This window comes from Ochotona curzoniae, unplaced genomic scaffold (genome assembly GCF_017591425.1).
Source record: "Ochotona curzoniae isolate NIBS_2020 unplaced genomic scaffold, NIBS_Ocur_1.0 contig_66, whole genome shotgun sequence".
Lineage (NCBI taxonomy): Eukaryota > Metazoa > Chordata > Mammalia > Lagomorpha > Ochotonidae > Ochotona > Ochotona curzoniae.
Genome location: NW_024466512.1, coordinates 11,681,912 through 11,709,802, shown reverse-complemented (window position 1 = coordinate 11,709,802; position 27,891 = coordinate 11,681,912). Strand labels below are relative to the sequence as shown.

At 43.1% G+C, this 27,891-nt stretch overlaps 1 protein-coding gene across 3 annotated transcripts in view; it reads left to right on the top strand.

Moving 5' to 3' along the window:
- Nucleotides 1-17,343: 17,343 nt before the first annotated feature.
- FHIP2A (FHF complex subunit HOOK interacting protein 2A) overlaps nucleotides 17,344-27,891 on the top strand; it is a 31,609-nt gene continuing 21,061 nt past the window's right edge. The window contains exons 1-2 of one of the 3 annotated variants that reach the window (XM_040992050.1): nucleotides 17,344-17,628; nucleotides 23,977-24,055. In XM_040992050.1, the coding sequence (XP_040847984.1) occupies nucleotides 17,584-17,628; nucleotides 23,977-24,055 (124 nt within the window). In that variant the 5' untranslated portion in view covers nucleotides 17,344-17,583. Of the gene's footprint in view, nucleotides 17,629-23,711; nucleotides 24,056-27,891 lie in introns of those variants that run through there. The other 2 variants (XM_040992051.1, XM_040992052.1) reach the window with 2 other exon arrangements.

The following is a 27,891-nucleotide window of genomic DNA, read 5'->3' as shown; positions in this document are numbered from 1 at the left end:
ATTATCACAGGACGTAGAGACTGATGAGCCAGGAGCTGGGGCTATGGAGACCATGGTGGAAATCTAACGTAAGAACCCAGACCCAGAACTCGCTGGAAGGAGTGGTACAAATGGCTGCAAACAAAGAGCTGCGTGCCAACTGCAATAAGTAAAATCAAACTGTGAACCTGTGAGTGACAAAGCTTAGAAACTTGCCCCAAGGAGAAGAATCTGATAACCAGAACTACAATGACCAAGAGCAAAAGAAGAGATAGAGGCACAATGAATATTACTGAGGACTCCCCTGCAAAGGAGTAAAACCCTTTGCCAACCTCAGAGTTCACTGAGGAAGACATCAAGAAAATGGGGGATACAGAATTCAAAACACTTGTTATAAAACTTCTTATTCACCCTTTTGCTGAATTATTTTAAGATTCTACAAAGCGGGCCGGGCGCAGTGGCACAAGTGGTTAAGGTCCTAGCCCTGCACTCCCAGGATCCCATATGGGCACTGGTTCTAATCCCGGCAGCCCCGCTTCCCTTTCAGCTCCCTGCCTGTGGCCCGGGAGAGCAGTCGGAAGGCCCAAAGCTTTGGGAACCTGCACCCGCGTGGGAGACCCGGAAGAGTCTCCTGGCTTTGGATCGGCATAGCATGGGCCGTTGCGCTCACTTGGGGAGTGAATCATTGGATGGAAGATCTTCCTCTCTATCTCTCCTCTCTGTATATCTGCCTTTCCAATAAAAAAAATAATAATAAAAATAAATCTTTAAAAAAAAGATTCCACAAAGCAAAATTTTAACTATACACTAAATACAAACCTTTTAATATAAAGTATTGCCAACAAGCTCAACCTACACTTAATTGGCTGGATTATAATCATGGAACTACTAACATATGATGAAAGCAACAATTGTCTTTCTGTGACTCTCGGGAATGTAAGTGACACTAAGGAGTACTTGGTAAGTTTGTCCATTTTGGGGAGGGGGCATTGTAAGAAAATAATATATAGGAAAATGTCCAAGGACCTCCCTAATGCTGGGAATCTATGTCAGCAAATTAACTTCCCAACTGTAATAAAAAGTAATTGGATCTACACCTGAGTTTTTGTGAGAATTCATGAAACAGTAACCTTGAAAACACTTGATATTAAATTTTTTAATTCATGTTCTAGTGAAACCTACACCCCCTCCTACTTTCCTAATAATATTCCCAAGGAAGGAAAAAATTAAGAGTATTACTTAACAAATCTGAGACTCAAGTTATAAATCAAAGGATCACATAAACTTGCCCTGACTTAATACTCAATATGCACACAAATGGCAGAGTCCAGAGAATGGAAGCAGAAGCCACAAAGTGCCTTTTTGGCAGGTTGCCCTCCTCTGAACACTACACTTAGAAGCAATAGGCAGACACTAGATCCTGCCACTAATTCACCACACAGGAAGGTCAGACTTACATTGAAATACTTAAAAGATATAACCAATGCCAGGTACATTGTGTCATTCTTGTCAAGGAACTAAAGAAGGGCAAGGAGAATTACATTTTTGGTTTTATCACTGAGCTATTGAACAAACTTGAATTAAATCTCTCATTTCTTCCAGAAAGTGTGGCCAAATAAAGATGTATGTATGCTTTGTAACTGCCCTGCATTACTGTATGGTGGGAATACAGACAATATTCACCTCATTGAATCTTATTCCACATTCAGCAAGGAAGTGTGTCCCAGGGCTGGTTTTGTTTTGTCTACGAAAAAGTGAAACGACATTCTTCCCCAGGAGCCTGCCATGGCTGTCTCTACTTCTTCAGCACCCTCATATCAAGGTCCAAAAAGCACCTTACACACTGAGTACAGAACTCATTATCCCCCCCTTCTAAAAATCTAGTCTTTCTCTGTATTATTCATATTTACAAATGATACCATCTTTTATATCCATGTAGACCAAACACCTTAGCATCACCCTTGCTTTTGCTCTCTCTCTTCTTCAAATTCAAGTTTCCAGTCTATCTTTTCTACTGGCTATGGTAAAAACACACATATAATCCCATTTTCTCAGCTCTTCTGACTTCCTTTCCTTTTGCCAGGGAGCTCTTGGGTTCTGCCAACAAGGGGTGATAGTGGGAGACTGTGAGGCAAAGCGCAGCTGAGCCCGCCTTTTCCTTGGAACAGCAGCACCTCCCTCTGGCCGTGGCAGATGGCTCAAGTCTCTTTTCTGGCACCACAAAACAGCTTTCTGGTGTCCCTTGAGGTAGCAGTGCCCAATCCGAAGCCAGGAACCATCCTAGTCCCTGAACCATCCTCTACTTCTTTCCCAGACCACAAGCAGGAAGCTGGATGGGAGGCAGGGCTGCCGAGATTAGAACCGGCTCCCACATGGGATCTCAGCTATGCAAGCTTCTGTACCTTCCTCCAAGCCAGCCTTGTTTCCTTTGTTCCCTAGCAAATTATTATTGCTGCATCTCAATGTTTGCTTTTTGCTGCTTCAGTCCTCTAAACAGCAAGGTGATGCATTTCTGATATCAGATTCTCTCTCCTGAAGTGACTCTGGTCGCTTCTGTTTCCCTGACTGCACCGTTACCAGCACAGGACATGATCACACCATGGCCCCAAGACGCAGACACTCAAAAAGAGGATCTAGGATCGTTTGGTTATATCCTTAGCTTTGAAAGCTGTGCTCAGATCTTTGCTAATTGCAAATGGGAATTTAGTTATCTTTGTGCAAGGCATTATGGCTGATTGTAAAGTGGCTGCTGAAACAAGAGGCTTGGAGGAATAGGAGGCTGTTGTACGTGTCTACTATGGCAGAAATAAAGATTATAAGTGGAATGGCTGCTTTTAACTACAGTGTAGAGACTATGGACAGGAAATAAAATCAGGATAAACTGTCATCCCAAGTTACAGAGAGCACTGATAATGGCCCAAAGAAAGTCTGAGACTTTGCATAGCTGTAGAAGACCCAAAATTTATTTGTCTGGGTGGCAAAATGATGCCTGAGGTTGAATTCTGTAGAATGCCTATGTTCCTTTTATAATGACATTGAGAAACAGTAGATCCAAGGATCGGAACAGGAACTTCTGGGTGGCATTAAACAAAGTGGAACATTTTGAATTCCCAGGTCTCACTGAGCCCCCTTCCAACATAAGCATCCTGCCCTCCAGTGTTAGAGGAAACCAGGTCTGCTTAAAGATCCTGTATAACTTCACCAAGGGAAATGGCCTTGCCAGTAGTTGCTTGCTTATATTTCTCTAGTCCTTCCCTGAGCATTCCAAAAGACCCTAGACTCACAATTCACTCCCAGAAATGAGTGTCAGGTCTCTTTTACCTAAAATAAATTCCAGATTTTTCTATATTGCAAAAAGCAAAACTCCAGGGAATATATTGGAAAAGGACTTGAAAGAGTATAAAATTGGACCTAGCTATATGTACTCCTATGAATCTTGTCAAAGATGAATTAACGGAGAACATGAGAGGTCATGCAGAACTGAATTATATTATTGTAGCAGGGTGACCATCATATCACAGGATGACACATGAAAACAAAGAAAGTGAGAGTTTTTATAACTTTTACAAAACATACTGCAAGTGGTGGGAAAGCAGGTGCATGGAGCATAGATTAGCCAAGTTTCCACAAGGTCAGAGCAGCCCATAACAGTTCCAAGCAAAGGGTAGATAAGTAGCTCTCCTGTGGGAAGAAGAAATCAGGCAACATTCCAATGGACAAAAAAACATCCGACTCTGGGGTCAGATCTTTGCACAACTCCAGGCCTTTGCATGTACATAGTGTCCTCTGCTTTATGTCTCTCTTGGAATGTCTGCCAGACATCTGCATCAGAATCTATTATACATGATTCTGGATTTTATGTGTGATCTAGCACACCTAGAATTGGATCCAACAGTTCTCTTGGTTGCTTGAACTTTGCATTCTGGCCCATGAAGTCGACATGTTAGAACATCTTTGTTACGGACATGAAGGAGTCTAGCATAGATCAATTAAGTAAAGAAGGTGAAGCTATTTATCATTTTCAGCATTCTCCCACTGCACCCACCCCACTACGTCCTTCAGGAAGGCAAAGAGGCCACTCTGTTCACTAGGCTATGAGGAATGCAGAGTGAGGGTTGCAGCATCCTTGAAAAGCTCTGGGGTGATGAGATGGCAGTGGGAGAGGCTGCTGTTGAGGTGACTCTGGTTTCAGGAGAAGTGAAAGATGCCAAGTGGCAGGACTTAAACTACCACAAACACAGTGAAATAATGACTGTAATGGCAGCAATCGAAATTACTTCAGTGCAACCAGAATGTCTTGATGTGGCAAAATAGAGATTATGATGCACTGAGAAAGAATGCCTAACAAATTACACTTGGTCAGTACAACAGTCAAAAAAAAAAATCCAGAATTGGTGATTAGAAACATGAATTAAATCATAGCAAGAGAGTGTTCGCCTCTTACCAGGTGTCTAGACTTTGGACTGCACAAGGACCCGGGGTTTCTTGATTGATGGAGAGGTCAGGTTCCTTTCAGCAAATATTTTATGACAATGTCACAAGAATATACTATAAACAGTCTTACTGCCATAGAGGCATGCAGACACTTCCTAAGGTCACTGTGTACTGTATTCAATGTTTTAGGAAATTCTAAACACTAGCTCCAAGTGGACGCTATTTTCTGAAGACCTAGAGTGCTACTGTGTTCTGCCATTGTGGTGGCTTATACTGTTCATGCAAGAAGTGGGTATTTTAGTTCAAGTTCATCCATGTGCCTGGTTTATGGAGATTTCTAGGGTTAAAGAAACCTTTAATGGAATATCCAAAGGTTTAACCATAATTGGCTAAATTTTTAAAGATTCAGTGGTTTAAAGATGGCCAATATATATATCCTACAGAATGGAAGATGGCACTTTGTATTATCTAGCTTTGCAAGGAAGCACAAAAGGGGCAGGCATTTGGCGTGGTGGTTAAGAGTATCTGGGTTTAATTCCTAGCTCCAGCTTCCTGCTCATGCAGACCCTGATGACATCAAAGATGGCTCGAGTTATTTGGCCCCTGCCAGCCACTTGGGTGACCTGGGTGGCATTTCCAGCTCCCAGACACCAGCGTCAGTCATTGTAGGCTTTTGGGTAGTGAACCAGTGGATGAGGGTGCTGTGTCTTGTTCTATGTGTATTTCTATCTATCTCTATCTCTATTTTTCTTCCTCCCTGTTTCTGTCAGTGTTTTTTTTTGTTGTTGTTGTTGTTTGAAAAGATGTATTGATTTATCTGGAAGTCAGAGTTACATATACAGAGAGAGGGAGAAGTAGATGGAAAGATAAATTTTCCATCCATTGGTTCATTTCCCAGATGTCCACAACGACCAACGCTGGGCCTGGCCAAACTCAGGAACTAGAAGCTTCATCTGGGTCTCTCACATGGGTGCCAGGTACCAGAGACTTGGATCATCTTTCTCTACTTTTCCGAGGTGCATTGGCAGGGAGTTGTATTGCAAGTGGTATAGCCAAGATATGGGATGCTGCTGTTGCACATTATGCTACGATGCCAACTGCCTATTTTGCTTTTTTCTTTTCTTGGACCTCTTTGGATTTTCAGAGATTACATTCTCCTTAAGTATGTACTACTCTGACCTGTTTTCTATTTATCCACAAGGCTACTAACTCTAAGATGTGAGCAATAGAAAGCTAAGTAGTAGCTCCAGTTTACAGTGCAGCCTACTTGGCCTACTGGGCTTTATGATGCAACATAATCAGTGTTACTCAAAGTGTTTGTGGTATAACAATGTTACATGGAGTCTCTGGTCAGCCCTGAAAGGAGAATCAACAGGGCATTGGAGCAAAGTCATGCCCTGTGCTACGGATGATGCTTCCTATTTTGAGGAAAAACCAACTTATTGTTTCTAGATCTGGTTGTTGAACACTAAATAATCACATAACCTAAGATTCCATCATGAACAAGCTTATCTAATTCAACAAAGCACGAGGTTGGTTATAGGTACAGGCAGTCCATCACTGAGGAAAAAGGAAGATAAGAAATTAGGACTTTAGCCACAGTAACCTAGTAGCTAAAGTCCTTGCTTTGCATGCCTGGGATCCCATATGGGCACTGTTTTGTATCCCAGCTGCTCCACTTCCCATCCAGCTCCATGCTTATGGCCTGGGAAAGCAGTAGAGAATGGCCCAAAGTCTTGGCACCCTGCACTCACGTGGGAGACAGGAAGAAGCTCGTGGCTCCTGGCTTCAGATCAGCTCAGCTCCAGTTGTCGTGGTCACTTGGGGAGTGAATCAACAGATGGGAGATCTTTCTCTCTGTTACTTTTCTCTGTATATCTGCCTTTCCAATAAAAATAACTAAATCTTTTTTAAAATGTAAGGAAAGTGGGCCCGGAGGCGTGGCCTAGCGGCTAAAGTCCTTGCCTTGAGCTCCTCAGGATCCCATATGGGTGCCGGTTCTAATCCCAGCAGCTCCACTTCCCTTCCAGCTCCCTGCCTGTAGCCTGGAAAAGCAGTCGAGGACGGCCCAAAGCTTTGGGACCCTGCACCCGTGTGGGAGACCCAGAAGAAGTTCCTGGTTCCCGGCTTCAGATCGGCGCAGTACCGGCCGTTGCGTTCATTTGGGGAGTGAATCATTGGATGGAAGATCTTCCTCTCTGTCTCTCCTCTCTGTATATCTGATTTTGTAATAAAAATAAATAAATCTTTTTTAAAAAATGTAAGGAAAGCTACTTTAATAAATAAATAAATAAATAAATAAATAAATAAATAAATAAGGTTCAGACAGCTTCTGGACATACAAGTTGCATGAGCAAGTGCTCCATATCCTACAACATGATTGATACCTTGCTGTGTCTCCTTCAATCCATCCCTGAGGCACCATGAAAGATTTATATCTCATTAACTGTCTAAGGGGCGAGGGAGAGTGGAATTTGGGCCTAGTTCACAGAGACTGCTTCCAGATATGCTGGCACTAACCAGAAGTGGAATGCGGCAACATTTCAGCCTCAGTGAGGAATGACCTTGAAAAAGAAGGGAGCAATGAAAACATCCCATGGATCAAAGAAGCAAGCAGAACCTCTGGCTGTCACTTTATCTGGGCTGAGAGATGGTCAGTGATAGGGATCTATAATGACCCACCCAGATGAGACCAGAGAACATTGTGTAGAAAGCAAGAACACACTTGAAGAACGATGGTGACATATTAAAAGGACAGAGAGGCCAGCTTCGAGGAACTCCCGTTGGCCAAAATTTCAATATCTAATGATAACAGAAGAACAGTGAATTATGACCCGTTGATTAGAACAGGAAATTATAACTCCATAGTGATAAAATCAACTGGAGAGTTTGATAAAGGGCAGGATTCTTGTGTCTGAGGAAAGAGTTTCGGAGAAGTCTGGCAGTTCCCAGCCTCAGCAAAAGGTCAAAGCAAACAAGTGAAAAACAAGTGCTGCCTGATATAAACACAAGAAGAAAAAGTCTCTTTATGACAGTCTTTCCAAGAACACATACCTGAACGCAATCATGAAGAGACACCAGAAACCTAAATTACAGGCCAGGCCATCCCACCAAATAACTGCCCTGCAGTCTTCTAAAGTGTCGGGTCATGAAAGTCACGGAAACACTGAGGAACTGTTTCTGACTGGAGGAAGCCCATGAGGCATGGCAATTAAATACATCACGTGATTCTGAACTGACTCCTTTTACCATAAATAGTGTTTCTGAGATGGCTGGCAAATTTGGAATGCAGTCTGTGAATGAGATGGTAACAATTTTAATATTGTTCATTTTCATATGCATATTGCTTATTATTACAATGGGCTGAAAGTAGATACCCAACATGTCCACATCCTAATTCCTGAAACCTATGAGTGTGATTTCATTTGGAATCCAAAAGTATTTTGGAAGATGCAATTAAAACATCTTTGTGGGCCCATGTTGTGGTGCATCATGCTAAGCTGCTGCCTGCAAAGCCAACATCCCATGTTCACACTGGTTCAAGACTTGGCTGCTTCACTTCCAATCCTGATCCCTGCTAATATGCCTGGGAAAGCAGCTGAACCTGGCCCAACTGCAATCCAAGTGAAAAACTCAGAAGGAGTTCTGGGCTCCTGGCTTTGGCATGATTTGCTCTGGCTATTGAGATCATTTGGAAAGTGAACAAATGGATGGAACATTCTCTCTCGCTCTCTTTTTCTGTAACTCTGCCTTTCAAGCAAATAAATCTTTAGCAAGGAATCATCTTTGGAGGTACAATTAAATTCAGGATCTGGAGACCACAATGGATTATTCAATGACAAGTGTCTTTAAAAGTTTATTTTTATTGATTTGAAAGGCAAAAAAAAAAAAATGTAAAGACAGAGATTACATCCTCTGCTACTTCTACTTCACCTCCCAAGCGCCTTTGATAACCAAGGCTGAGTCAGGCGGAGACCAGGAGTCCTCAGTTTAATGGGGGTCTCCTATGTGAATGGCAGTGACCCAAACTCTTGGGTCATTACCTGCTGCCTCCAAGGGCAAATGTTAACAGGAAGCTCCAACCATGCACCCTGAAATGGGATGCAGGCCTAGTAACCACTAGGCTAAATGCCAACTCTGTTACCCTCCTCCTATTTCAGAATTCTTGAGTTTGATAAATAGCTCTTACTCGTGATGCCACTGCAGACCCAGGGAGACAACAGTGGTGGTTCAGGTACTCGGGTTCCTGTCACCCTCATGGGAGACTAGGACTGAGTTCCTGGTTCCTGACTGTGGCTCAAGCTGAGTGTCCTGGTGAACAAGCAGATGGCAGTTCTCATCTTTTGGAAGAATGGCAAGTCAAGTCAAATGTGACCCATCAGCTCCCTACCACATTGCTGCTTAGGAAATGCTGACTACTTGACAGTAACAGTATGGGAAAATGACATCCTTTTCTCGTTGCCTAAGTTTCACACTCCTCTACATTGTTACCTGACAAATAATGCTAAATAGCTCCAAACGACTGGATGAACTCCTTACTATATAAGGGTTTTTTTTTTTTTCTCAGAAAGACCAGTTTCCAGGGTGAGTGGCAGTGCTGTTAGTGGCAGACCTAGTACGGTTATTATCCCTACCGTGGCTCCTTAAACAACATCAGCCTCAAGCTAAAGGTTCAGGTGTAGATCTCACTTCCATGTTCTATACCTGCCAACTCATTTTCTAAAATAATGGCAGTTCAAAATGTTCTCACTAACCCACCAGATAAGACAATGAGTAACATCCTGATTACCTCCAACATGGCTTCATGACTGAATGCAACAGACAAGTCAAATCCACTTGGAAACAAGATGAACATCGTAAAGCAGCGGCCTCCTGTAGAAGGATATTCCACTGTTGCCCTCCTACCTAATACAGTCACACACATCTTTCTCATATAGGCCAAACTCCTTCCCATCATAAGACAGTTGCTCTTCTCCATGACAGGGAAATAGTCTTCCTTTCCTGTACCATAGTTAACTGGTTTCTTTACCTCTCTGGCCAGGTAATTTAAGATAACTCTTCGACAAATCATCTTCTATCTCCTTATGCTATTTTTTAATAGCTTTATAACTATGGAAAGTTTCTATTATGCATTTATTAGTTTTTAGCTTTAGTTATTAGTTATTAGTTTTTCTCATTAGGGTTTACACTTTGTGTGTTACCCACTTATTTTGATCAAAAATTATTTTTGTTAAGTATTTATCATTTCCTTATGCTTCCATTATGTCTTGGCATATAATCAGATTTTGTAAATTTTCTGTGTGTACTTGAGACTGTTGAAATTTATGGATATACATTTCTCTATAATATTTACTTTATTACTCATGTTATTCAAATAGCCTACATGTCTTAGATGATTGAACTTTATCTGATTATATGAGGAATAAATTAAAATCTACAAGTACAGCAGTTGATTCCTTCATTTTTCCCTGTAGTTCTCAATTACTGCTTCAATATTGTGTCTATATTAGCAGAAAGACCTATGACCATAAATACATCTTCTTAATCTACTATTATTTTATCAGTATATATTTATCCTCATCCCTTGGATACTTTTCATCTTTGATTCTATTTTGTCTGATATAATCGTTAACCTGTTTTTAATTTATATTTTTATTCTTTTACTTTACTCTTTCTCTTCCCTATTGAATACGTGTCTCTTTTAGAAAACAATTTGTTTGAAACTTCAAACCATACATCTCTTTCAACTGATGTGTTGAATCCATTTACATTCATTAGAATAGGAAGACCCATTTCACAGTTCTATTTTTTATTTTTTAAGTATACTTTTCTTTTATCCTATATTTAACTGGATTGAGAACATTTTTTGAACAGAACTTTAAAGGTATGTTAATTTTATTTTTCTGGTAGTTACCCGAAACTAAAACTATAGTTTCCAATTACATAAATTCTGACCAATGAACTCGAAATAATAAATATGGCACTTTCAGGAAGGAGTTATTAAGAGGAAGAAAGCAATCCTTGTCTCCTCCTGTAACTGCCTCAAAACTGGGAACTAACACTCCAGCACCTAAGTGGGGACATGGCAGTACTGGACAACAGTGCAGGAAGTTAGGAGCTTGGCAACTCCATGAAGTCATCATACTAATCCTGTCTGCCCATAAGGCAAGCACATCGTCCTTGACAGTGAAGGAAGCTTCTTTAAGCCACTGTGTTTTAGAACTTTTCTGACATATGCAATAGGACCTAACAGGGTCCTGCTCGTTTCCAGGAATGGGCTCCTTCATTGTTGTTCTAGACCTGGGGAATGGCAGTCAAGTTGTACCTCCCTTAGCCTTTGCCCATTGTATGGCATTTGGCCTTCCCCTACAGGTTTCTTACAGCCTGGGATGAAAACTTCAGATCTCAGAATGTCAGGAAGTGGGGAGAATGGGAGGAAAAAAAGGAAATGGGTAAGGGGAATGTTGAGGTCATCACCGTAGTCAATGGGTGTTTGATCATACTGAGACCACCTGGGATTTGTTCAGAACACTTCCCAGAATTGCTTCTCCCAGAAATGCCCACCAGAATAGGACACAACAGCCACTGTCTACCAGATTCTGCCCCCAATCCACAAAAAGTTGACCCTGTGGGTGCCAACTTCATTGTGTTTTAGAAAAGGCACAGCTTTCCAAACACAGACTTTTCAGCAGCAGAAATTTTTAATAGGGTAGCATGAGTTGAGCTGAGACACTGCCATTAACAGGTTACTCTGATTCTGCACAGAACGGCCCAGGTGGCCATGGCTGCAGTCAGAAGTGAACCAAGGGGGCAGTGTTGTAGTGTAATGGGGAAGCTACTGCCAGTGACACTGGTGTCCCATATGGGCATTGGTTCCACTTCCCAGTCAAATCCTTACTAATGGCCTGAGATAAGCAACAAAAGATGGCTCAAGTGTGTGTGAGACCCCGACAAGGCTCCTGGCTCTGACCTGGCCCAAAAGCCAGCAGATGGAAGATCTGCCTTTCTCTCTCTTTTCTTAATCCTTGAAAAAGAAAAAAAAGAAGTGAACCAAGGAGATGCAATACAAGACAGCAGAAGTCACAGTTTTTATATAAAGATCTGAGATCCAAGAGATTCCTTCTTGTTTCTGTGGCAACTAGAGTTCAGATGAAAGCTGCAGCCCATGACAATTCATTGTCAGATCCTGAACCATTCCCTGAATTTTTGAAATTAACTTCTCCCTGAATTCCTTAGAATATTTTCCTATCTCTGCTATTTTTAAATGTATTCCTTTTCCATTTCCCATTCCTTAAACATACACGGTCCTCTAATTTGTATTATTTTATTTTTTTAAGATTTATTTAATTTTATTTGCAAGGCAGATTTACCAGAGAGAGAGAGAATCTTCTGTCCACTGGTTCACTCCCCCAAATGGCTGCCATGGCCAGGGCTAAGCAATTCCAAAGCTGGAAGACAGGAGCTTCCTTTGGGCCTCCCATATGGATGCAGGGTTTTAAGGATTTGGGCCATCCTCTGCTGCTCTCCCAGGCCATTAGCAAGCAGCTGGATCAGAAATAGAGCAGCCAGGACACAAACAGGTGCCTACATGGATGCTAATGCCACACATGAAAGATTAACCCGCTATGCCACCAAACCAGCCCCAATATCAATTCTATCTTCTTTTACTATGTCACCTTACTAAACTACTTCATTTATTCTTATATCTCACTTCCCATCTTCAAAAGAGGATTCTCAACATCTTTACTACTTTCTTAATCCAGATTTAGCATGCTGCACTACACCTCCATGGAGATGGAATTGTACAGAGGGTCATCTATAAATTCTACATTTCCATATTCCCCATATCAATCAACAGCCCCTTCCCTAATTTTGTCCAAGTTAGAAACTCCAGCAACATTGTAGATTAGTCCTCCTTGCATACTTTATATCACTTAGGATATTTGCTGGATCAATCTCATCTCTCAAGTTTACCATCATCTTCTATTTCTACAGTTAAGAACTCTTGTAATCTCTTGCCTGAAGTTTTCAAAAGCATCAGCAGTGGTTTCCTGTCTCTAGTCCCTTCCCTTACCAAACCAGCTTTGGGTTACACCAGCACATACTGTAGTCAAGAGGTATTACGAGATTTGTGATGAAAGTTTCTGTCCTTCCTCCTAACCTCCCAATTTCCTACTCCACACAGGCAATCTCTTGCAACCTTCTGAGAGGGCTTTTACTCTTTTGCTCAAGTAATATGCTGCCATTTCTAGATATTTCTGTTGTTATCTAATGTTTCCCAACACCAATGAGGATTTAGAATTCTTTTATACACACACACCTCACTACCATCATCACACAACCTCTTTCATCTTTCAAATAGAGCAATATCATAGTCCTAATTGGATTGATGTTTAGTGCGTGTATTATTGTGGTTATATAAATTCCATTTATAGTTGAACCATGATTATTATTCCCTACATCAATTATTCTTCTCAGTGCTAATAATGATCTAGGTTTCTCCCCCTCCCCTTTGCCTCATTTTCTTGGTATCTATCACTAATTGAACAACAATCTCTGCCTATTGGGAAAATCTAACCAAACGATAACAATCTGATGAAACCAAGACAGTAATTCCATGTATCAGTTTCATCTGGAGCAAATCTCTCCTGGCGCCACTGACTTCTCCAAGATGGACAGGTCAGTGGCTCCAGTGCTTTAGCCTCCTGAGTCCAATTCACCGCCTTCTGTGCTGGGCTCTTTTCCTTTGGTTTATTCTCTTTGAGCTTTGATGGAACACATCTTCTTTAGTGTCCTGGGGAAGGGTGCAATGTAGGAAAAATTTTCAATTTCTTGAACATCTGAAATGCTTTGCTTTATTCATATACTTGACACTTGGTTGCATTTTTTAAAAATTCTAGGTTGGAAATAATTTTACACCAGAATTGTGAAAACATGGCCTCAATGCTTCCTCATTTTCTGTGTTGTTGAAAAGTATAACAACACATCATAACTCTTGATTCTTGTAGATACTCATTTTTTTTAAAATTATTTGTTTGTAACAGAAAGTTAGATTTACAGAGAGACAAAGATCTTCCATCCATCCACTGTTTTACTTTCCAAAGTTTGCAACGGCTGGAGCTGAGCTGATCTGAAGCCAGGAGCTTCTTCCAGGTGCAGGGTCCCAAGGTCATAAGCAGGAAGCAGGATAGAAAGTAGCACAGCCAGGACATGAACTGGTGCCCTCACAGGATTCCAGATTTGAAGGTGGACAATTAGTCAATTGAGCCATCATGTTGGCACAGAAACTCATTTTTGTGTCTTTGTTGCTGGAAGCATTATAGGATCTTTCCTTGGATGCAATGTTGTGAAAGTTTACCATAGTAGTTCCTAAACTCAGTTTGCTTTCAATAATTACTCTGATATTTAACAGGCCCTCTCAATTTGGAAACTCATGCCTTTCCAATCTGTAAAGTCATATCAATGTATTTTTTAATGACTTCCTCTCTCTATTCTCCCCAATTATTTAGCTGTGTTAGATTTTGTGGCCATCCTTAATCTAACGCCTGCTCATTTCATTAACAAGGTGCATAAAAAAATGGGAAGCCTGAACATGTGGGTGGAGCATGACAACTGGGCATTCCCTTCATCAGTATCTTCACATCCGGTTTCAAAAAAGACCTTTCCAAGCTACCGGCTGGGCCAGCATGAGGCCTTCACTGTGGGAGGCAAGAACATGAGGGTTGGGGATGTGTCTCCACGTTCACAATAACTACTTTCATTCTCTCCTCCACCTCCTCCCTCCCCCCCCATTCTCCCCAAGATGGAACCCCAGTCAGTTATAAGGCTCTGATATTCCATAAGGATCAAAAAGGAGCAATCAGACAAACTAGATGGGGAAATTTCTGATTTATTCTAAGCAAGCCTTCAATTCATGCTGATATTTTTGCTGTCTTTCTGTATCTACACTTCTACAGCCAATGAGCAAATGGTTCTGCGGGTGTACAAACGTACTTTAAACACCTTATGGTAAATATGGAATTAAAAAACAGCAAAACACATTTGAAGTTCATCTTTCAAAACATATTTGAAGCTTTCTTCTCAATATAAAGCTTCCATAACTGTTTGAAAGTGCCTCATGAATATGACTTCTAACACTTTTGCACCAGAATGACTTAGTTTTTAATTCCATTTTTGCAAACTTTTGCAGCACCTTCCTGTTGGTATAGTTTTGGTTCCTGGCTTTCTCCTCTGTTGCCTTAGGAATCAGCTTTCCTAGGTTGGCCCTGTCACTTCACCAAAGGGGTTACCATTCTCTCTCCACTCTGTGGCTGTTATCTTCTCTCCCAGCTTGTACATCCTTTTGGGTTTATATGCTAAAAATAATTTTGCTGTCATTTTAATGGGTTTTGGGTGGAGAATTTTGCTAACCTCATGTATTCAACCCACATATTTAACCAGAAGTCTATCAAACTTAGGAAATCGATACATATAACTCCACACCTATTTTTTTTCTTTCTAAATTCCATACCAATCAAGCTTCAGTTTTCTGGAGTGTTCTGTGTCTTGACTGATTAAATTTCATTTAGAAAAAAATCTGCTATGGTACTAGACTCTCCACTTTGGCCTCTACCTACAATGCCATGATACATCTAATGTATCTATACCTAATACAGCAGGATGCTAAATTTATAACTGTTACTAAAGGGCTATACCAGTGGGATAATACAGGAGGAAATGGCAGGAAGGGAAAATGGGGAGAGAGGAAGTAGAGGGAAGGAGAGAGGAAACCCTACACCTACAAAATTCTATCAAGGAAAACAATAATATCAATACCAAATTTTTAAAAAATTGTAACAAATTAATTCACTCTGAGGCATAATGGATGAGTTTAATGTGCAATCTTTCTCAATATTATTTTGATTTTAACAGAAACTAAATTCCTTATTTGGCTAAGCCAGAGGAATAGTTCTAACTGGGGAGAGTTCAGGTAGCCATTCCTAGGTGTTTTAGAAACCAGCGGAAGCCTCACTTGGGTTCCCTCAAATCACAGCTGCTTGAACAGGAAACACACAGACCTGGGCATTAGGTTGATGATGGTGTTAGTGTCACCATGGGATTCTTGGATGAGAATAAGACACAGGAATACCCTTCTGTTATAATTCTAGTCCAATAAATGTGTCCTGAACCCAGATATCAAACAGATGAATCTCCATCCTAATTGTTGATGTTAATCTTAGAACAAAATACGTACTTTATTGTGTCCTCAATAACTATACAAAGATAGGCATCATCAACATAAACAACTCTCGGTAAGCCTGTTTTAAACAGACCTCCTCATACAATTAGTGGTTGAAGGCATTAGGAAAACACAAAGTGCATGACAATTAGTCCAGGAAAGCCATTACAGCTAATAACACAGCTAACCATCTGAAGCTACGTGAACAGTAATAACCAACAGCCAGTGTGTGTTTCCAACCAAGGCAGAAATAGTGACCCAGGAGTTGGGAAAGAATATACTACATTGTTAGCAAGCAATGTGAGGGGCTAGGTAGTTCACCAGAGGTCAAGGCCAAAGTTCCTGGCCAGAGCAGAGCGAAGATTCAGGCAACAATGGGGCCTGGAGCAGGAAGGCCACACTAGACGGTCCCTTCACCATGGACTTCTGGCCTTACGATTTGATTGTCACTACCTTGAACATCAGTAATAAATGCTTCTTCGTCTCTTCGAAGCCTTTTTGTCTCTTCGATGCACTGATATTAATTTTGACAACATCCTCATGAGGATGCGGCAGGAGGGAGTCTCTCCCTTTTTTACAGACATTCAAGCACACAGTGTCAGTCGTCAAGCTGGGAGGGATTTCATCAGGGCTGAGCCACTCCAGGCGCTGGCCCCTGCTTAACTCCACCGCCACTGGGCTCCCTTTGCTGCCGCTTTCTCTCTGACAAGGAGTGCGATTACACACACGTATTTTCATCACTGGTTGTGCATGACTTACTCAATGCTCACCTTATCAAGAACTTAATGATCCTTTTGATAAAACACCTATTCCAGCATACATTATTTTCCCATTTTCTATCAAACCCAGAATTGGGGTTTCTTCAAGGTCTGAGGAATACACTGTTGCTCTTTTTGTTTGTTTTTCAAAACCAGCCCGCATCTCCACGCTTACATTGTAGCTCATGTATCTGTCCCAGACATTGGCCAAAATCCATCGTGGCTCCGCCGCGAATGCTTTCCGCTCTATGCGCTACCTGAATGCATAATGCTACCCTGAACTCCTGTAGCTTTCACACGAACGCAACTCTAATGCTGAATTATTGAAGTGACCATCCTACTTTGCCCATTTTAGTGTTGAATAAGACCTCAGCATGAGCTGATTTATTCAAACCCACCGTTCTTTATAAAGAACACGGTAGGTTTTTTTTTTTCTTTTTAAGATACTTGTAGGGAAACAAGACAAAAACCTTAAAAGGAAAAGAAATATTATTTTTTTTCTCTTTGTCAGTCTTCCAAATCTGTTCTTTAAAAGACCTACCTCTGACTACCACATACCTACCCACCGACCGTCACATGCACACACGGGTTGCTACGGCTTCCTACACAACCGGCACCTCACTTCCACAGGAGAAACAAGCGTGTCTCGATGGCTGCTGTGAGAACAGACGCCCGTGGGCCCCCGGAGCGCGGCAGCCCGCAGACGGGCGGCGGAGGCGGCGGCCCTCAGGCGGGCTCCCGCCCCGGGGAGGCCGGGCCTGCTGCGGCCTCCGCCCCGCGCCGCCGTACCTCAGGGCAGGGCCTGACGAGGCCTCCCCGGGGCCGCCGCGGCGCCCTCTGCAGGCCGCGGCGGGCACAGCGGGCGGAAGGAACCCGAGCCGGGCTGCCACGGTGTCCAAGCCGAGCCGCCGCCGCCGCCAGCACCACGGCCGCCCGAGCTTGGCCGAGCCAGAGCCCGTACCGGCCGCCCTCGTCGCCGCCCGCCGCGTCCGGGCCCCCGCCGGCACCGCCGAGCCGCCCGCGCCCTCCTGAAGCGGCCGGGTCGGGCCCTGCCTCGGCCCCTCTGCTCGTCCTTCCCGCCCCGCACCGGCCTTCACTCTGGAGCGGCCCCGGCAGCCGCAGCAGGGGCGGCGGCGGCGGATTGAGGAGCTCTCCAGGTCGTCCCGGGAGAAGCTGCTGCAATCCCGGGACAGGATGTTCTCCAAGTTCACCTCCATCCTGCAGCACGCCGTGGAGGCGGTAAGGCCGCGGGGCTGCGGGAGCACGACAGGCCGGGGATGGCGGCGGCCTACGGTTCTCTGCGGGCCCCGGGCCGGACGCGGGCCCGGTGGCGGTCGCTCCGGGACGCGGCGGGGTCTTGGTGGGGCGCCCAGGGCCTCGGCCGGGCTCCGAGCGGGCCCCCGCCTTCCCTCGCTGCCTTGGACGGGCGGGGAAGCCTTCCCGGCTCTGCGCCGAGGCCGCCTAGGTCCCCTGATGGGAACCGGGGAGTCGGGGAGCACCTGGCACGGCCACGGCGGGGCTCCCTGACCGTTACCCTTCTCGGGGAGAAAAGAAAAAAAAAAGTGTTCAGCGTTGAGCAAGACAAAAGGAGCGCCTTGGGGCGGCGGGGACCGGTTGGGCAGGGTTTGGGGGGTCTGGAGGGTGAGGTGGGAGAGGTGTGGTCGCCCTGGCCGGGGGGTAGTGGGGACCGACCCTGTCGCACCGCCTTGTCCCGGTGGTCCCTCAGGTCCGGCGGTCCAGCCCACCTGGACCCCAGGGATCGACCCGCAGGAGGAGTTCCAGGGTCCAGTTTGCGCGCCCAGCAGAAACCATCTGCTTCCTTTCTGGTCTAAAGCGCTTCCTGGACCCTCAGGGTTCATCCTGCAATTGTGCGCTTCCCCTGACTGCAGACACCAACCAGCCAAGAGACCCATTTTCCAAACATTCTAAGTGACTAATAAAGGAGAAAACCTGGACATGCCATGCTGCAGTTTGCATAATAGAAGGGCTGGTCACTTTCCTTGTTTACTTGACTCTGGGAGAACTGCCCAACTTGAAAATTGCCTTCTGTGAAGAAACAGTCCATTTTGCTCATTTTTTGAAAAGGCATTCGCTGTGTGTGGGTTGTCCTAGAGCACTGTAACATCCAGAAAAGTCCTGAAATTCAACAATGAGGAGTTCATGGCCAAGCAATAAGAGTAAAATGGCGCTTTTTGGTTTCAAGAGTGAAAATAGAACTTGAATACTATTTTTGTTTGATGAGAAATGCTAAGATTTAGCTGGAAGGCAAACTTGGGGAGCCCTGTTAAGAAAGGGTTTCACAAATGAAGAAGTGTTGCGCTTCAAGGAAGATGCAGGTTGTGGTTAAAACACAACTCCCAGTTTTCCGTTCTTCTACACAGTCTTCCTACAGCCTCTGAATGTTAAAAGGACTTCACATTTATACACCAGTGATACTTGGATAATTTGTGTTTTTAAGGCAGTATTTTTTTTTAACACTGAATGTAGTATTGAATTAGTTGCCCATATTTATTATGTTCTTTTTGGCCATTGCTTCTCAAGCTGTCATTTATGGAAATATGTGCTTGAAAAAAAAAAGAAACATGGCTTTTCTGCCCTTCCAGTAATGGCTCGTTTTTGTCCTGAGGCTGTGTTTTCAGGGCACATGATGTTTTTATAACTGTCTATAAGCATCTATCAGACTGTCCGTGGTCTGACCCCGACACTGTGGGATCCCGGTTCTTCACTTGGGTGAGGTTGGTGAGGAAAAGAGTGGGTACCGTGCTACTAGTCCTAGGAGTTAATACCTTCAGCTTGAGTCATTGGCTCAGCAAGCTGTGTTTTCAACCCTGGTGTACCTTGTCCTATTATTGCTATTCTCTCCTGGGAAGGAATTCAGGTATGATGATCCTAACTCCTTTTGTGAAAGACTGTTTCTTCAGAGCCCAAGGTTGGTTCCCAGTTACTCAGTCTTAGCTTCCTATTTTCAAATTCGTCTTGTGCTTTCTTCTGTGACGTTCACTAGCTTTGCTGTGTACCCCTTTCCATTTCTGGCAGTATTCAGTTAGCATCGTTATCAGGCTCTGCAGGGGTGGGGGACGGTCCTGCACCTGTGAGCAGCTGTGTTGGTGTGTTCCCGTTCTTCCAGGAGTCCTTATCCATTTAGGTCAGCATGCAGGCTTGTTTTGGCTAAATGCATATTCATACAGATTATTATGAAGTTTTCTTTAATGTTTTCTATAAAGTTTTACTTCATGGTTTCCTCTCACTTCGTATGGCGTCACCACCTGTCAGGAGAGAGAAATATCTTAGTTATTTGCAAAGAAAAGTGTTTGGGAATGTATTGTTGAACAGATAGACCGCATTTTAAATGTGGGAGAGAATTCACACTTTGAGCAGAACTGTTCTGTGGTTCTTGCTCCTCTCTTCAGAAATGACAGTCTCCCTTGGTTAGAGTCTTGGGGAAATGGGCAGATCCTGGTAGCCACTTGCCACGTGTCACAAGCTCAAACTTGGGCAGCCCCAGAGCTTCTGAGGTTATATTGGATAGTTTTGGCACAACTTTGCCAAAGGACAAATAAACCACTCTCCATGTGGTGCAGGCCTGTAGACCGAGAGCCTAGTTCCTCTTCAGTTCCTAGCAGTTCCCCCTCGAGGGTACATTTCTTCCAGAAGGGATCGGGCAGGGAAGAAAGTCTGCTGTTTTCGCCAATTCAGCAGAAATTAGCTTTCAGAACTCAAAATGCAGTGCTGTTTCCTCAAATCATAGGGTGAGCTAGTTGACGTGGGTTGCTGGGACCAGGACTGCTAGAAACATCTACCTGCCTCGGGAGTTAGGAGCTCCAAGCAAACACATACAGCATTCCGTGTACTCTTTCCCAAAACGTGATCCTGAATTCCAGGAGCCACCATGGGACGGTGGAGGGGAACCAGTCTTTGCACACAGCACTTAAAGTCTGATTTGGAGTGAACAGAACCAATACACAGGTTAAATCATAAGAAATTTACAAGAATTTCACATAGGCCTTTGGGCTTAACAGAATAGCATTGTAGTTCTGCCTCTGTCCACGTATACTGGGATACGTCCCTCAATCTGTGTAGATATTCAGTTTCCTAGGAAAGGAGGCTCATAGGATTGTGAAGAATAAAATGAGATCATGTGCAGGTACTTAGCGTACTGCCTGGTCCAGTGTAGGAACTGGGTATGTGTGCCCCTTCGTTCTTATTTGATGATTGGCTCAGGCAGTGAGAAAGGGAGCAAACACTTGGCTTGGAAGCTCTCTGGAAGAGATGAGAGTTGAATTCGACTTTGGCAAAGCAGAGAAGATGGAGAAGGGCAATAAGAAAACTGAGAGAAGGAAGCAGCATTTTTAAAGAGCGTGGGCACAGAGTGTTATCAGGAGAAACGTGGAACAGAGTTGACTTTTACAACACTGGTTTTGGGCTAGTGCTGTGGCACATCAGGTAAGCCATAGCGTGTAGCGCCAGCGCTCCACGTGGGCTCTGGCTTGAGCTCTGGGTGCTCTACTTGCAATCAAGCCAACGCACCTGGGAATGCAGCAGAGGATGGCCCCAGTGCTTGGGTCCCTCCCCGTGTGGGAGAACAGAGAGAAGCTTCTTGCTCCTGACTTCAGCCTGGGCCAGGCCGGGTCGTTGCGGTCATTTGGGGAGTGAACCAGCAGATGATGTGTCTGTCTGCCTGCCTATCTGTCTCTTTCTCTCTCTCTCTCTGCCTTCTCTTGGCTGTCTCTGTAACTCTGCCATTAAAATAAATAAATCTTAAAAAAAAAAATACCTACAATGCCAGTCTCCATCTTAGTTATCTTTGAGGATCTGTTAGTGCGGTGTCTATTTTGGAGAAAGGTTCAGGTGTCTGGTTAAAAGCAGTGTTTGCTGGAGCAAGTCATTAGACTAGTTTGGTGGTCTTTATTAGAGTGTGAGCAGAATGAGTTATTGTGACAATTTAAGGCCAGCATATGTCACTTGTTTGCCCGCTTACTTTTTCGGAATACTGTCATTGCTGACTGGAAACTGGAGAGCCAGTGGTGGGAACAGTGACAGTCCTAGCCCTCGCAGAGTTTACAGTCTAGGGGGAGTAGGTGGATAATTAAACAATGACAGAAGTTCAGTAAGGGTTGGGGCGACGGTGCCCACACCTGCAGAGGAGGGGCTGTGTCCTGGGCAGGTGGTGCCAGGCAGAGCCAAGCCCCAGGGATGCTGTCATCCCAGCATTTGGAGGAGATAATGACTTCATGAATCTTAATAGCTTTCATCTCTGTATCTTTGGAAGGTACATTAGGATCCCTTGGTGCTGCTTTACACATCACTTTCTCTTTAAACCCAAAGCCTTGATGTCTTTACATGATGATAAAGCGGGTAATTTGCATGTTAGAATTATTGGGGAAAGAGGCAACACTACTCTCAGAAGTTTTATGTAAATGAGGAAATCTATTTGGGTTGGAATGAGATTGTTACTAATCTAAGTTATGAGCTAAAACTGTTTAGCCCTCTGCTTAACAGAGAAGTAGGTTTCTAGTTTAAATCTAACTCCTGAGAGAGCAGCTTCTGTAGAGTAACTGACTCAGGCCTGTTTTGGATTTGACTCATTTACAGCAAAGGTCCTGGCACAAACCCATCTCTCTGATGCAGTGACTTAGGCTGAAAATCCAATAGAGTCCTCTGGTGAAGTAATGAGGGAAAATCATTTTGATTCCTTACATACCCAGATCTTAGAAAAATTGGACAAATAACAGTATTTGCACTTAGGAAGCCACATGCACTTTGTGAAGCAACACGTCTCATTTGCGTCTGTCCCACCTGTTAATACATGTGACCATACAACATCAGCTTAAAAACACTTAAGTCCAGAGAAGGAGGAGAGTTTTGTCTTTTGATGAGCTCCTAAAACAGGTCACCAACTACAGCACATTTTTTAATCTGAAAGTTTTAGGAAGATTAGTCTGTTTTCTCAAGTTACTTTTGTTCTGTATTTTCTTCCTTTACTGTTTCTTGTATTCTCTAAGTAGTCTTACTCCCCATGTTCTTCTTGAAGTACTATACTCCCAAAGGTTTTAACTCTTTTCTTAAAGCCTTATTTTTAAAGATTGCATAGCATTCTGTTTGAAAATGTGGTGAATATTTATATTCTCTTAATTCAATGCCATATAGAATTATGTGAATAAGCAAAAGCAGAAGAGCCAAAGTAGCAGTGAATGGTTATTGAAACATTGTCAGAGTTCTGTATTGAGGCACCCAAGCAGTCTACTGCTGATATTATAATCTGCATAGTAGTTTGGAAATTATTTTGACAGTGTTGCCAACCTTGAGGTCACTACTGAGGACCTAAAGGAATGAAAATGGAACAAGTTACAGTGCAGGAGTAACTTGACCTCTTTCAGGTCATCCACCTCAATAAAATATATGAACATGAAAGATTACTCAGCCATTTCTTAGTTTCCCAGAGTGGGAACTTACTCATTGTTAACCAAATGGAATCAGCTATGCACTTTCTCACCAAAACCCATTGCCAGTACCTAGACTAGGCTGTCATTCTTTCACTCTTTAAGGAAAGAAAATGTTTTAGAAGGCTTTTCTGTCTTTTGTTTTTCCAGAAAGACTTTATTTATTCAAAAGGCAGAGTTACAAAAAGAGGGGAAGAGACGGAGAAAGAAAGATCTTCTTTTTGCTAATTCATTGACCAAATTTTGGGGGGCTAATTCAGTTGGAAACCACGAGCCAGGAACTCCATGCGGATCTCCAGGTGGGGTGACAGAAGCCCAAGTCCTTAGGCGGTCTGCTGCTGCTTTCCCAGATGCGATAGCAGGAAGCAGCCAGGATGGGAACCCGTACTCCTGTGGGATGAGGGCATTACAGGCGGCAGCCTAAATCAGGGGCACAGCAGTGGCCCCTCTGCTGTGTGTTTAGCACACATTTTAAATACTTACAGGTTTTCTATGACAGGGCTAAAGAGGCACAATTCTGGTGTTACGAACTTCTGAAGTAATTCACAAAGCTAAAATGTGAACCATTTTTTACTCTTAAGTTTAAATTGATGTGTTTTGCTCATGTGGTTATATTGCTAAAAATATGCTTTGCTTAATCCAGGCTTAAAAGAGAGGAGATTTGCATCTGTGTGTCACTGAATATAGCAAACAGTTTTAATCTGATTATGAAGTTAACTTTGGTATATGTTTTAGTAGTGGTGATGTGTAATTAATTACACATCAGCTTTTTGCTGTTTTGCATTTCAAAGTCCTTGGTACAAAGATCCTTGCTATCTACTGATATCTCAGTTTCATTTGACTGATACCTCAGAAAGAAAATGCTAGTTTGTTTTCATTTAACATGGTTACTTTTGAAGCCATTTGTAGCTGCTGGGTTTAGGAGATGAGAAATGAGAATTATTGCTAAGTGTGTTTTCCTTCTTCTTTAACAGATAATTTTCACTTGCTTGGTTTCAACTCTTTTTGCTTCTCTTTGATATAAAGCTTACTCTTACTTTTATGCTGCACTTGCCACTCATAATAAATAATACAGAGTTATATCTCATGTGCAGACTTTATGCCACTTTCTTGATTGTTGTGTTTTTGTATATTTGTATTTGTGTAGCTTGCACCTTCTCTTCCTCTACAAGAAGACTTTGTTTATCACTGGAAGGCAATTACCCATTACTACATAGAGACTTCAGGTAAGGAACAAGACTGATGATGTTAAACCAGATTGATGACATACTAAAATATACCACAAATGGGTTTTCAAAGTTATTTTACTTACATTTACAAATAATTTTACACCTAATTCATTTATTCATTTAAAAATGTGCTTTTTGAGTACCTGCTACTATTTGTCAGGCATTACAGGCAGCAAGAGAATAGTCAACAGAAACATCTCTGTCCTAATAGAGCTTATGTATTGATTGGGAGATGCAAATAACATATGAGCACATGCAGATAGTATGTCAGGTAAGTGTTAAAGGGAAAGCCTAATGGATGGTTAAGAGATGGAGGTATGGGTTCGGACAGTAGAGTTGGACAGTTGACCACTTTAGGTTAGAGAAAGCCTTGTTGCCCAGGGTAACTTCTGAGCTGAAATCCAATCGGGGGAAGCAATCCTAGTGTATCCCTGGAAAACCAGTGTGTCTGGAGCAAAGTGAACTGGGAGAAAAAATATTGAGATTGGAAATCAGAGGTGGGGCTAAGGGTACACATTCACAAAAGACTTGGAAACCCTGTAACAGCTTTAGCATTTGCTCTGGGTCAAGAAACTTTGGATGGTTTTGAGTAAAGCTGTGGTGTAATCTGTTCTAAAGGTATTACTTCAGGTTCTATGAAAAAATTAAAGGAAATAAGAGTTAAAGTGAGAGAAGGATTAGTGTGCTGTTGCAGAATGGGCTTTGCAAGAAATGATGGTGGCTTAGACTAGGATGGAGGTGGGAAGAAGTGATTGTGTTCTGAATGTATTTTGGAAGATTTGTTGAGGATTTGAATATTCGGCAAAGGGGATTAAGAGCTGAAGATAGTTGAAGTAGTTGGAAATTTCTAAATAGCAGGGTGACTGCGGGAGAACTACAAAAACATATTTGTAAATATTTTGGTATTTCCAGTTGGAGATGCCCCATCCCCATTATATATATCCAGTTAGCTGTGTCATATGACCAGATGGCGACAGGGATCTGGACTTCAGAGCAGAGGCTGAAGCTAGAGACAGGAAGTTGATGTGACTGTCTGGCAAGTAGGGATAGATGGACCAGAGAAGATCGAACCCTGCACCTTAATGTTGAGAGACTGGGAATGTGAGGACAGTATCTGTTGCTGGTAAGAGACATGATGGCAAGAGAAAATAGTGCCACAGAGGCCTGGAAGAAGACAGAGGGATTAATATCAGGTTAATGAAGACTACAAGTGAGTCACAGAGAGATCATTAGTGTTCTTGACAAAATCCATTTTCCTGGCAGAAAGGCATGGGCAGGCCTGAGTGGAGTAAGAGGAAATGGGAATGGAACCAGAGTAATGTGGAGGGGGGAACTGAGAGGGAAGGTGTGGAGTTAAGAAAGGCTTAATGTTTTTTGTTTCAAGATTTAGGATCTGGCAGTTTATAGTTTGATAAGAACCATCTAGTGAAAGGAAAGAACAAAATTATATCATTCCTGAACTCAGATCTAGTGCCCACGTGGAAGCTTGACCTTTATTAGGCCTGGTTAGTCATTCACCAATTAAAAAGGCAGTGGAGACTTTCAATGAATGAGATGGCTAGGTGGGTATGGACTCTGAAAGTTTCTCATTGCTTCTCTTTTTCTAAGTGAGTAGGAAGTATGGAGAGTGACTATGGGAATGTGAATAGAGTTGGTCAAGGATTGGCAGGTTTTTCCTGTGAAGACCAGATGGTAATTTATGACTTACAGTCACTCTTGCCTCTGTCCATCTCCACTGTTGTAATCAACCACCAGCTAAGTGTCCCTTTGTCTCAGTACTCCTTGGTTTGTAAAAACTGATGGCAGGGCTGGACTTGGCAGCTCTCATAGCTCTGCAGTGCCCCTGGAGGGATGCGTGGTCAACTCCAGTGGATGTGCAGGTTGGACAATTGTCACAGAACCGACAGGAAACATGAAAAATGAGGAAAGCTGATCTGGCAAGGTGATTTTTCTTCAAAGAAAAATTCCTGTGTACTTATGCAGTAGTTGGAAGTCGGACAGAAACACATATCTGTAAGCGTGTAGTAACTCCCAGTCTTGCAGGGTGTTAAGCCAGCTGATACACAGAGCTCTTTGAAGAGGAGCTGCCATTTTGGATAACTACCCAACCCTTGTGACTTGCTGCCTTTCTGACAGGCTTTAAGGAAATGACATAAACTCTTGTTTAAAGGGTTTTTTCCCTTTCACTCCAGAAATAATTGTGTGTGTTACTGTGAAATGTGGGCTACGTAAAACAAGGTACAGAGAGAGAGGACACAGAAGGAGAAATAGGAGGTGGTTGTGTCTGATCTGGACTTTAAAGGATGAACAGGCGTGTGGTAGGTAAGGTGGAAAAAGCGTGTCAGGTAGAAGGGTTAGCATTTCACATGCACGGTCATTCCTGGTTAGCAGTGTGGAGAGTAGACGGCAGATGCTTAACCTCGCCTTTTGTGAAACCAGGGTTTTACTCCTGGCAAGTCAAATTTACAGTTAATTTATTTCTCAGCTTGAAAAGTGTTTCAGGTCATTTTCCCCTCCATAAACAACTATGGTCAATCATTCTTTCAGAAGTAATTATCTGTGTGAAGTCAATAATTAAAGGAAAAAGATTTCTTTCTAAAAAAAGAGGTATTTACTTGAAAGGCAGAGTTGGAGGGAGAGATCCTCCATCTACTGGTTTGCTTCCCAGTTGGCCACAGCAACCAGAGCTGGGCTGGTCCAAAACCAGGAGCTATTAGCTTCTTCCAGGTCTCCCATAAGGATGCAGGGGCCCAAGGCCTTGGAATATCCTCCACTGCTTTCCCAGGCACATTAGTAGGGAGCGGGATCAGAAATGAAACAACCAGGAAACGAACCAGCACCTATATGGGATTTAGCACCACAGGTGGCAGTTTTACCTGCTACAGCACATCAGGAGCCCCAGAAAAACACATTTAAAATTGAATTCTAGATAAACTTGGGACTGGTGTTATAGTATAGTACGGTAAGCTTCCACCCGTGGTGCTGGGGTTCTCTCTAAGTGCTGGTTCATGTCCCTGCTGTTCCATGTCTGATCCAGCTCCTGCCTATGGCCTAGGAAAACAGTGAAGGATGGCCTAGCTGCTTGGGCCGCTGCACCCCTGGTGGAGACCAGGAAGGACTCCTGGTTCCTAGCTTCAGATCAGCTCAGCTCCAGTCATTGTGGCAAGATCTTTCTCTTTCTCTCTATTTCACTATAATTGCTTTTCAAATAAAAATAAAATAAATCTTTAAAAAATTAAATTATAGATAAACTAACATTATGTCATATTCGCCCCAGTTTACTCACCTTAAAAGATAAGACATGGCAACATTTCCTTTAAAAAAAAAAAAACTACTTTATTTCCATATTTGGAAGGTAATGTGACAGAATGGAAAAGGCTTAGATCTTCCATCCTCAAATAGCTGCAATAGCTGGGGCTGGGTCAGACTGAAGCCAGGAACCCAGAAGTCCATCTGGGTCTCCCATGTGAGAGGCAGGGCCCCAAGAGCTTGGGCCATGTTCTGCTGCCCTCCCAGGCACATTTGCAGAGAGCTGGATAAGAAACAGAACAATTTGGGCTTGATCAGGCATTGGCTATGGAATGCATGAAGGCACTGGGTTTTGGATACTGGTGTTCATTAGCTCCATTTTGTAAATGTTGCTGATTGAGGCTTAAAGCACTTATACCAGGTTACCCGGCTAAAAGTGACAGAAGCATGATTTGAATCTCAGTAGTCTAGTTCAGATGCATGCTTTGCTTTTAACTCTTGTCCCGTACTGATGTGTATGTCCTGGAAATCAGGGAGACCCTTCCTGTTCCATTGTTTTCTCCATATGGCTTAGTGGTATGGTC